Source organism: Meriones unguiculatus, chromosome 8 (assembly GCF_030254825.1).
Source record: "Meriones unguiculatus strain TT.TT164.6M chromosome 8, Bangor_MerUng_6.1, whole genome shotgun sequence".
NCBI lineage: Eukaryota > Metazoa > Chordata > Mammalia > Rodentia > Muridae > Meriones > Meriones unguiculatus.
This window is the reverse complement of record NC_083356.1, coordinates 62,887,282-62,898,207: the sequence shown is the minus strand read 5'-3', so window position 1 is coordinate 62,898,207 and position 10,926 is coordinate 62,887,282. Positions and strand designations below refer to the sequence as shown.

General features: G+C 47.1%; 1 protein-coding gene across 1 annotated transcript; it reads left to right on the top strand.

The window, feature by feature from the left end:
* Positions 1 to 2,375: 2,375 nt before the first annotated feature.
* On the top strand, positions 2,376 to 10,622 carry Odf1 (outer dense fiber of sperm tails 1). Its single transcript, XM_021650948.1, has 2 exons — positions 2,376 to 2,651; positions 10,161 to 10,622. Exons 1-2 carry the CDS (start codon positions 2,376 to 2,378, stop codon positions 10,620 to 10,622), a joined length of 738 nt encoding a protein of 245 aa, XP_021506623.1.
* Positions 10,623 to 10,926: the final 304 nt, after the last annotated feature.

The window sequence follows — 10,926 nt, the reverse complement described above, 5'->3', positions numbered from 1 at the left end:
TTAAAATTGAAAGCTGCCTGTTCAAACCTTTGCTGACATTTGCTAAGCACAGAATTCGTCGGGATGTGAAAATTCAGTAGTCTTTCACCTGTTGCTGGAGAAACCTGGACACTCCCACAGCTAACAGAGGCCACCCCTCAGAACTGCGTAGAACTGCCTGCATACAGCATTAGCTTTGTCCCTAGAGAAGCATAACTCAGCCCTGCTTTTGAGTCAGTCCGCTTGACCAGGAGGCCATCTTCTCCCCCAGATGCCTCTGTGGATTCTGGTTGTGTAAGTGTCTAAGACACGTCGCCTTCACAGAAGGGGCCCTTCTAGGTCAAGGCTGGGAAATGCTGAGCCATCCAGAAAGCCAGGCTGACAACACAAGCAACTTGGGCTTGTTGGCTATGGCCTCTCTGGTGACTCAGAGACTTTCAGGAGCTGCTTGACATCCCTGTTCCTGGCTCTGCCGCCTCAGTAGTTTGTTTCTTCCTGGTTTGTATCTCCTTTCTTTCTCTCAGTTCCAGAATCACTTATCCAAGGGTCCTCTCCACAGTTCTATGCTGACGTTGCCACTAGCCTCCGTTCACCACACTCCATCCCTAACTTTTCCCCACTCCCATGCTTTCTGTCTCAGTGACACCACGAGCATGCCAAGCCACGGACTTGGGAGTCATTACTTACTCCTCTTTTATTCCATTTTCAGTCTGTTCACTAAGTTCTGCTTAGTCCATTCTTTTGGCATCTCATTCATTAGTTGCTAATGATGAACCAGGCATTGTGTTAGGCAGCTATTGGTGAGCCAAACCAGTCACTATTCCATTAAGTCTAGTTTTGGAAATAGATGAACAATGCCAAATAAGAAATGTGTCGGGGCTAGGGATGTAGCTCAGTGAAGAGGGTTTGCCAAGCATGCAGGAGGCCCTGGCCAAGTCTAAGCTCATAACCTCATAACCAAGACAAGGTGGTATATACCTGTAACCCGGCCCTCAGGAAGTGGAGTCAAGACGATCAGAAGATCAAGATTCCCCTCAGCTGTGTAGAGGCCAACCTCAGCTATATGAGACCTTGACAAGGAAGGGGGGTTGTTATGTTTGGTGATGGGGCAGAGAAGGCTTCCCCAAGGACAGCCATGTGAGAGCTCAGAAATGAACTAGATCCAAGACTAGTCAGAGATTTCAACTTCTAAGTAGGCAGAACAACTCTGTTTAAGCCCAAGTGAGATGGAAAGAATGAGTGAGGGAGTGACTGTTTGGGAAGGCCATTGCGGCCGATGGGGGGTGCCAGTGATAACATGGGCAAGAGAGGGCAGCTAGGCAGAGGTCCTGCTGCCAGCCCCTTGCAAAGAGTTCAACATTTCTTTTAATACGCTAAAGAAAGTTGGGTGTGGTAGTGTATCTCAGCACTTGGGAGGCAGGCAAAATCTTGGAGTTCGAGGCAAGCCTAGTCTATGTAGTAAGTTCCAGGCTCACTGTGTAAACCAGGCAGGGCTACCCTGTGAGACCCTGTCTCCAAAATGATTAGGGAAGACTGGGGACTTTTAAGAAGTAGGTAGGAGCACGAAGGGATGGCAGATTCCTTTGTTGGCTACAGTGTGGAAAAGATGGAGGGTGGAGCTTACGTGAGGGGAGGATGAAGCCATTGGCTTCTTTGCTTTCCAAAATTAGATTTATTTGTCTTTTTATTTTATTTTATGTGTTTTGCCTGCATTCATGTGCATGATGTTCCTGTTTGGTGCTAGTGGAGGTCAGAAGCGGGCATCAGATCCTATGGAACTGGAGTTACAATGACTGCGGACCACCACATGGGTGCTGGGTATCGAACCCACTTCTGTAAGAGCACAGATGCTCTTAACCACTGAACCATCTCTCCAACTTCCTTCTTATGCTCCCCAGAGCTATGACCGCCAGCTCAGACTCTCCTTCCCTCTACACTGGGTCTGACCTACTTTTAACATTCATCAGTAGGAGAGAAGGGGTAGTCAGTGACCCCTTACTGAACTCAAGGCCTTCAAACCTGGCCCTTAGCTCCCTCTGGTGTCAAAACCATTTGTCCTTATGTGCCCTCCCTCTGTCTTGCTCTAGAAAAAAGGGGACTTTAGCTGGGAATAGTTTGAGAGATGGAAGCACATAACTCTCAGCATGAGCATGGTCCTGGGAACAGCCCTGAGGAGGGTCTCTGGGGACCATAGCTGTTTGCAGTTGTCATGGTAACCAGGAGACTATGACATACTTAGAAGGTGAGCGAGGTCATAGAACACAAGCTTTAAAGTAGGTGAACCATACGTAGCTCATTTAATTTTAAAGGAGGCCTCTGAGAGGAGCTTAGAACAATTTTTTTCCTCTGAGTGCCGATTTCCAAAGGTACTCACAGAACAATAAGGTGTGACCGTAATGGCTGCACTGAGTTGTCTTTTGGACAGTGTTAGAAGGGACATAAAGAAGGTGGACAGAGAATTAAGGCAATTGAGATGTATCGACGAACTCAGCTCCCGCTGCCTGTGTGACCTCTACATGCACCCCTACTGCTGCTGTGACCTGCACCCCTACCCCTACTGCCTCTGCTACTCGAAGCGATCCCGCTCCTGCGGCCTGTGCGACCTCTACTACCCATGCTGCCTGTGCGACTACAAGCTGTACTGCCTGCGACCATCACTCCGCAGCCTAGAGAGGAAAGCAAGCCGCGCGCGCTTACCATAGAGAAGAGTTGGCCAAGTGAGAGGGTGTAATGTAGGCCGTGTAGCTAGGGTAGCTGCAGCAGCAGTGGGAAGAGGGACAGTGGGGACAGTGACAGCTGAGTAGATGCCAAACGGTGACTTAGGAGAGGCTTAAAGGTAAGCGGGCCTGCAGTTGGAATTGTAAGGTTCTCCGAAGGCAGTGTGAGGTTACGGGCTGGCAAGGTAGGTGGAAGATTGTGTCAAGAGCGCCAGTGTGATAAACAGGGTGGCTTAAGGAGGGAAAGAAATAGGGGGCGCCGTTAAAAAGCTATTGGAAGTAGCAACCTCAATTTCTTCTGGGTCTGACTGAGGTGATCTGAGTACATTTGGACTTGCAGAAATCCTAACCATTGATCAAATCCTTAATGTTTTCCAGAGCCTTGGGAGCAGAGCACACTGGGAGGCATTTCCTCAGTGTGTGGAAATCTTTCTGCCACCCAGGCTCAGGCAAAGAGTTGTCTAGAGCTGGGATGCTATGCTGGCCTCCCCCTCCAACCTCACAAAGGACGTGTGACACACTGCAGCTATCACAGCAGACTCAAGTGGGGTTTTCATGAATTGGCTAATATAGTTGAGGGAGTTATGTTTTCCTTTCCTAACTTTTCAAGACATACCTGTAGTCTGTATTAATGGGAGAGACAGTAGAAGAAGCCATTGTTCCTGGTTATATAAATGACTGTACACCCAATTCACTGGAACCAAGTGTGACTGGTTGGCCGAGTCCTAGATCCTAGCACTTGGGAAATGGAGGCCTGAGGCTCACAGGTTCTTGGCCAGCTTCTGATACATAATGAGTCTGAGGCCAGCTTGTGTTCTGTGAGACTATTTCAAAAGATTTTTAAAGGGGATTGTAAAGTTGGAAGTCCTTTTATGTATGAATGTTAAGTGAAAAGGTGCGAGGCAGAAAACTGTTTTTACTAAGACTATTCTTAAAAAGAGAGGAGAGACAGAAGGTAGATGGATAGTGGACAAATGGAAGGATGGATAGGTGGGTACAAAGTCCCTCGACAACAGTGGCCACGATGCTACACTGGGAAGAATAATGGGACAATTACTGATGATGTCACCAAAGGTCAGAAGCAGACCTACCTGGAATAGAATCTGGAATGCAGTACTCACTTAAAAAGTTATCTACAATTTTGAACTAATGATTATATTTATGCCTTAGGATGTTAAGTTACAAAACTCACACTGTGAAATAGACATAGTTAATATTTGGTTCAAATGTTAAGTATCTTTGTGAGCAGGTCTATGTTCTCTCCATGGCTCTAAGTCATCTGGTCTTGGCCATCTGGCTGCCCCCACTTTCTTCACTTTACAGGGCAGATGTTTTTCTGTCTGTGTCCTCCTGCCCTTTAGCCACAGTAGGCTCAACCTCACGCCTTACTGTCATAGAATGAGCCTCAGGCCTCCCCTCTTGATCTCTTCCCCAGAGCTTTTCTTCCACTTCATGCCACCTTGCAAAATTTCTGTGCTCTTTTTCCAACAGCCTGACATTTCACTGCCTGGAAGGGCTCAGCTTTCCTGAATAGAGCTGACAATGTTAAGCCCAGATCTGAGCTCCAATCCCAAAGGATTCATGGCTAATTTTTTCTTTCAATTAGCCTTCTTGTTTTCTTATCTTTATTTAATCTAGCTTCTGACCCATGACTGTGAACAGATCTAGAAATAATCAGTCACCATTCAGTTCTTTTTTTTTTTTTAACATCTTTGGTATGAAACTGTGCTCAAGGGTTTTTGAGTTTAGAATTCATATTTACACGACCTTTCATCCCTTTAAAGAATGTCTTTTCAAATGTCTGACTGTATTGTCCAAAGATTTGTAGTCCTTGATCTGTAGTTGCCTCAGCTATACTGCAGTTGAATAACAGTTTTTAAGTTCCCTCTGTTTGATGTATATATGTGGACAGTGGGCTTTTCTTAGACTCGGATTAAAAAGTCCCACCCACTGACATTTTTCTTAAGCCCCTGCTTCAAAAGACAATGTCTTCCTTGGTGGAGACCAGACCTAGCTTTTTTGTTTTCTTAGCTGCTTCAGTATTTTCTTTTTCTTCTTAGTTTTTGCACTCCAAGCAGTCACCTGACTCTTCCCTTACTTTTGGATTTAAAGGGATGGAGTGGACAGAGCTTGGTTTTCTTTCATGAACGCATACCCCCCGCCTGAGTTCAGCTTGTCCATCCACACTTCACAGGCTTCCCTATCTCTTGTACTATAACTAGAGAAGCTAACAAAGTCTATCCCTCTTCAGTCCTGTCTGATGCCCATTGTGACACCACTTGAGTCCTTACAACCTTACCTAGCAGCTGTGCCCTTGAGCTGCACTAGGCTCAACCTCTATACCCAGCAACCAATCCCAAGACTGGCTTCCATCACTCACACAAGCATCTGTGGTTAGCCTGACTCTTAAAAAGAAATTCCTTGGGAAATTCCACCCATAAAAGATGCCATCTTAAAACCTCAAATATTTCTCTTCTTGCTTACTTTGGGTTTGAGATTTTTGTTGAATCTATTCAATCGACATGACTGATGCAAGATATGGGTCTTATGGCCACCAAAAAGCTGATTTTCCCAAGGAGAGGCCCTTGCTTCTTCCAGTGCACTGAAATGTGGGAGTAGCTGCCTCTTTGGTATCTTTCACATCCTTTCAGACCCCTCGGTCTCAGAATGCGCCACCAATTGACTACACAGTTGATGCCCATGGAGGTCAAATGCAATTTTTATTTTGTTTTAGTGTGTGTGTGTGTGTGTGTGTGTGTGTGTGTTTTGTTTTGGGTTTTTTTTTTTTTTTTTCTGAGACAGGGTTTCTCTATGTAGCCCTTGGCTGTCCTGAAATTTGCTCTGTAGATCAGGCTGGATTCATAGAGATCTGCCTGCCTCCTGTGCATCACCTCCATCCTGCTCAAATGGAATTTAAAAAAAAAATTCTGTACTAAAAATAGACCCTAGGTCCTTGTGTGCTAAGTAAGTAAATAAGTCCCCACCACTGAAGCACTCCGCCAGCCTCAGGCGCGCGTCTGTTCTTTGTTTTAACTTTTTGCTTAATGACAGAGGCTTGAGGCATGTTCACTGAAGGTCTCAGACTTAGTTAGGGTAATCCTGTTTAAGGCAGAGCCTACACAACCTGATAAAGATGACTTACTGCTCATGGAGTAAAACCTAGGTGCCAGCAGTTCCTGATAATACTCCTAATGCCCTTTGTCATTATAGAACAATAAAACATTAAAGAACAGTGTTCTTGAAGAGCAGAAGGTGGTAGAGCATGTTGGCCAAGGCCGGTGGACATGTGCATAGCCACCTGTCATACTTCAGTGTGGCCTTGAACCAGTGTTAGTGGTGTCACCTGGAACTTAGCAGAAAGGTGAAGCCTCAGCTCTGTGCCTACCTAGTGGATCTAAAACTGAAGTGAACCCCACTGGGAGAAGGATCTCAGAAGCCCCTGGGCCACACAGCATGCTCCCTGCTGCTGAGGGAAAAAGAACAGTAGGAAAAGAGAGCAGAAAGGGATCTGAGGAAATGACTCAGTCGCTAAAGTGCTTGTCCCATGAGCATGAAGTCCTGAGTTCAGATCCACAGCATCCACTTACAAAGCTAGGTACTGGGGCATCATCTTAGCACTGGCACTAGTGTAGGCTAATCAGTGAGGTCTGTGGTCAGAGAGAGACCTCTCTCAAAAATGAAGGTTGCCTGATGTACGCCTGGCCTCCTTTTGCACATATGTGTACACCTCCAGGAACATATGCACACACATGGGGTAGGGGCAGAAGGCAGGTGAAGATAAGGATGTGTTGGTGAGGAGTGGAGTTTAGATAGCTGTTTCAAATAGGTTTAATTTTAAGAGGAAAAATATCGCAGTATCATCTAGAGGGAGGCCCACCCGACTCTCCAGAGTCCCTCACACCTCTTTCACTTTCTTCCTCACAGGGTTGCAACTCATCTTTGTGAAAACAGCTGCACATATAACTCATTACATGGCAGGCAGGGTGTGTTGCACCCAAGAATGTGGCTGGACAGGGGGGTTGACACGGCTGTGCCCAGGACAGAATCGGAAGCTCTGTGCACAGGCATAGTGTGTCCAGCCCCCCACGTCCACCTCCACGCATGCTTACTGGCAAGCTTCCCTCACCCCGAGGGACTGGGGCACAGGAGGCCATTTCCTTTGGCTCAGAACCTGGTAGTCATGGAAAAACCCATTTCGGATTATGGATAACCCACCAGGAAAGAGGCAACTTCCAAGTCCAGAGTTGAGTTTGATGAGCCAAGTGCACAAGTGCTATAAGTTCTACAAGTGCACATAACCATTAATGTAGAAGCCATAAGAAACCCAACCTGCCTGAGAGTTTAAGGCAGTCTTCTGAAGACTCATAGTAAGAAACCCCTGCACAGTGTGGGAACCTCCCCCCTAACAGTGTAGAATCCTTGAACAGTGTGGGACCCTGGACAGTGTGGGACCTGTGGACAGCGTAGGACCCATGGACAGTGTGGGACCCTGGACAGTGTGGGACCCATGGACAGTGTGGGACCCATGGGCAGTGTGGGGGCCAAGCTTTTTCTGGAAGTCAGCTGAGGCTTAAGTATCCTGTACGGGATTGTTGATGATCTTTTGTTAGTTCCAGCCCATCTTAACTGTCAGGATTTGATGTTTTCCATGCAAACAAGACTTTGACTCCCCATATATGCACACACACACACACACACACACACAAACACACACACACACACATACACACCATCCATAAAGGAGTTTTGAGAGGCTTTTCACACCTCTCTGCCTGCTTCTTCAAGTCATGATCTAGCCAGAGTTGGCTGCTGTCTGGTTCCCCACACCTCTGTGACCTCTTCTCTGCCCATTCATTGAGAACAGGGCTAAGTCTTCTCTTCACAGAGACAGTGATTTCAAAGAGGCAAATTCTCATCCTTTCTTTTTGAAATGACCTACGTACCTCAGCCCATACAGGGTACCCCCTCAGTTTCCCCAGGGCCAGGCTAGAGCAGAGCGGAAGGGCTCTTACTGAGTCATCTGATCTACTGCTCACATTGCCCATCTGCCTCAGTTCCACTGTTTGTTTTCTAATTGGCCAAGTCTTAGATTTTAATTTTCAGTACAAGGGTAGTGAGTAACTCACATCTTCAAGCCAGTCCCATAAAATCTTATCAAGTGAGAAATACAAATTAAAAGTACAAATGCATAGTTTGATTCCATATGAACACACATGAATCTACCTATGTGTATGAGGAAATCACACACACACACACACACACACACGAGAAAACCCAACATAAATATATTGTATACACGTTAGAGTATTTAAAAAATGCTTTAGTTTATCTGTATTTCCTGTATTTTCCACAATGAACTCGTGTAGCTTAAGAAAAGAAGAAAGAATTTAAATAAAATGCAGCATAAAGAGGTAATACAGAGGCTGGAGAGAGAACTCAGTCGTTAAGAGCCCTTGCTGATCTTCCAGAGGACGTGAGTTCAGTTCCCAGCACCCCCATTAGGCTGTTCACAGTTACCTATAACTCCAACTCCAGAGTATCTGATGACTCTGGCCTCTTCAGACACCTACACTCACACTCGCAAACTACATGCAGGCACACACAACTACACATAGATAAAATACAATAAAAAGAAATCTTCAAAAAATGTTAAAGTGATACAAGGATAACCTTAGACACCACGGAGTGGTGAAGTTTAGATAAAACAACCCCTCTGACGTGGTCAGTGCTTGGAAGTACATTTTAGGAAAAGAGAAGGCAAAGGCCTTTACCCTAGCTGAGCACCAAGCGCCACTGTGAACGATTTCATGCATCAGGCAAGCCTTATCCCCACCAGTGAGGTCACTCAGTGTTGTCCCAGTTTCACTGAGGCATGGAAAAGTGCAATAACTTGTCTGCACAGCAGAGCCAAGATCCAGTTCCAGGTCACTGCTCTGCTTGGGCACCTTGCCCCCACCTCTCAAAAAGAATTGTTATTACTTAAGTGTGTATCTCTGTGCGAGCATGTGCCCATAAGGGCAGGTTCCCAAAGGAGCCAGAAGTGGTCACCAGATCCCCTGGAGCTATTACAGGTGGTTGTGAGCTGCCTGACGTGGGAACTGAACTTGGGTCCTTTGGAGGAGTTGTGAGTACTCTTACCCGCTAAGCCAGCTCTCCAGCCCAGCTTTCCTATCTCCTGATGTACCCTGACGGCTCAGTGTGAGCGCTGTTACCAAGGATTCACACCACAGGACTGTGGAGTAGCAGCAGCAGTGCTCAGCAGCCAGCTCTTCAGGCCCCAGTTTGTGGCTTACTCCACTTACCGTGCGCGGATGCCCCTCTCCGAGGGGTTTCAAGCTATTAACACAACATTGCTGAATGGGGAGCTAGGGAGACCCACAGAAAACTCTTGCAGGACAGTCGGGAGTTGGCCAGCATGCCTCTGGGACATCACTACATGTCTGAGCCATGCTGGCAACCAGACAGACTGCATTCCCGCTGGCTGCCCAGAGTCTCTCCCAAGGAAGAACTGGGCAGGAGACATCCTGCTTTGTCCTTTGCCAACGAGCAAATGTCTGTTTGCCCAGTGGTGACCTCAATGACAGGCTCATGCTTAGGTGTCCAGATGGCCTTCCAGCTCTCAGGCTCAAGCGATCCTGTCTTACCTTGTCTAGCTGGAGCTACACACACCATTATTCCTGGCTTTGATAGCCCTCTTTAAGATGCAGAGTTCAAATGCTAGCTTATTGGTTGTGTCTCAGTGGAAAAAAAGAATCCTGACCTGAGCAGGGTCTTGTAGCCTAGCTAAGAGTGATTCCCTAACGTAGACGAGGCTCTGGGTCTGAGCTTCAACATCAAAACACACAAAAGCCAGGGGCAGTGGCACACACCTGTAATCCCAGCTCCCAGGGAGGCAGAGGCAGGTGGATCTCTGAGTTCAAGGCCAGCCTAGTCTACAAAGTGAGTCAGAACAGCCAAGGCTACACAGAGAAACCCTGTCTTGAAAAAAAAAAAAAAAAAGAAACAAATGGCAGGGTAGGGTTGGGAGGGAAAGAGGGAGTGGGATATAGCAGGGATACAAAGTTAACAAACTGTAATAATATTAAAAAAATAAAAATTAAAAAAGAGAAAAAACCCACAAAAACAACACTGTATATGATAGTAACAGTAATGCTAACAGTAGTAATTAGCAAGATTTATAACGAACCAAGTACAGTATCTAGTGAAGCATCATTTAGTCCTCCGACCGTGTTGTGATGCATTATCACCATTATCACAGGTAAGGAAACTGAGTCACAGAGAGGCTAAGGCACATGCTGAGTTTTTATAACTAGTAGCAGGAGGAGCTGGATTTAAATGTAAGATAAGAGAAAGCTCTGAAAGGCCAACAGACGTTGAGGCACGGTGATGGAGGAGGGGCGGGGTGGGGCCGCTGTCCAGTCCTGAGGTCTAACCTGGCTTCTCCCTCCCTCCCCTGTCAACCACAGACTCAGAAGGACGACAAATCGAATTCTGGCCTCCTCTTGCTGCAGCAGTAACATCCTAGGATCCGTGAACGTGTGCGGCTTTGAACCAGACCAAGTCAAAGTGAGAGTGAAAGACGGGAAGGTCTGCGTGTCTGCCGAGAGGGAGAACAGGTACGACTGCCTCGGATCCAAAAAGTACAGTTACATGAACATCTGCAAAGAGTTCAGCTTGCCGCCATGTGTGGATGAGAAAGATGTGACCTACTCCTACGGGCTCGGCAGCTGCGTCAAGATCGAGTCACCATGCTACCCTTGCACATCTCCCTGCAACCCCTGCAACCCCTGCAGCCCCTGCAGCCCCTGCGGTCCCTGCGGCCCCTGCGGCCCCTGCGGCCCCTGCGGTCCCTGCGGCCCCTGTGACCCTTGCAACCCCTGCTATCCCTGTGGAAGCCGATTCTCCTGTAGGAAGATGATCTTGTAAGGCGTATGTAAGAACCTATGTCTTAGCAGAAATCAGGACTCCAGCCAGGCAGCTCTTCAGCCTATCTCTTCCCCTTCCCTTAGCCCGTGAGGTTCATGAAATAGGAAACTGAATACATAACTGCAATCGATGACTCTGTGTGCTAAGTCTTTCGCTTTGACGCCCGGAAGCGTGGCCTTAAGCGTTGGTTTAAGGGATAGGGTGGAAGATTGGATGAGATATGCCTTCCTTGTCCTCGCCATACCCCCAAACCTCCAAATGCTGGAGGTGTTCCCAGACACGAAGGACTCCTGTGGAAGCCTAG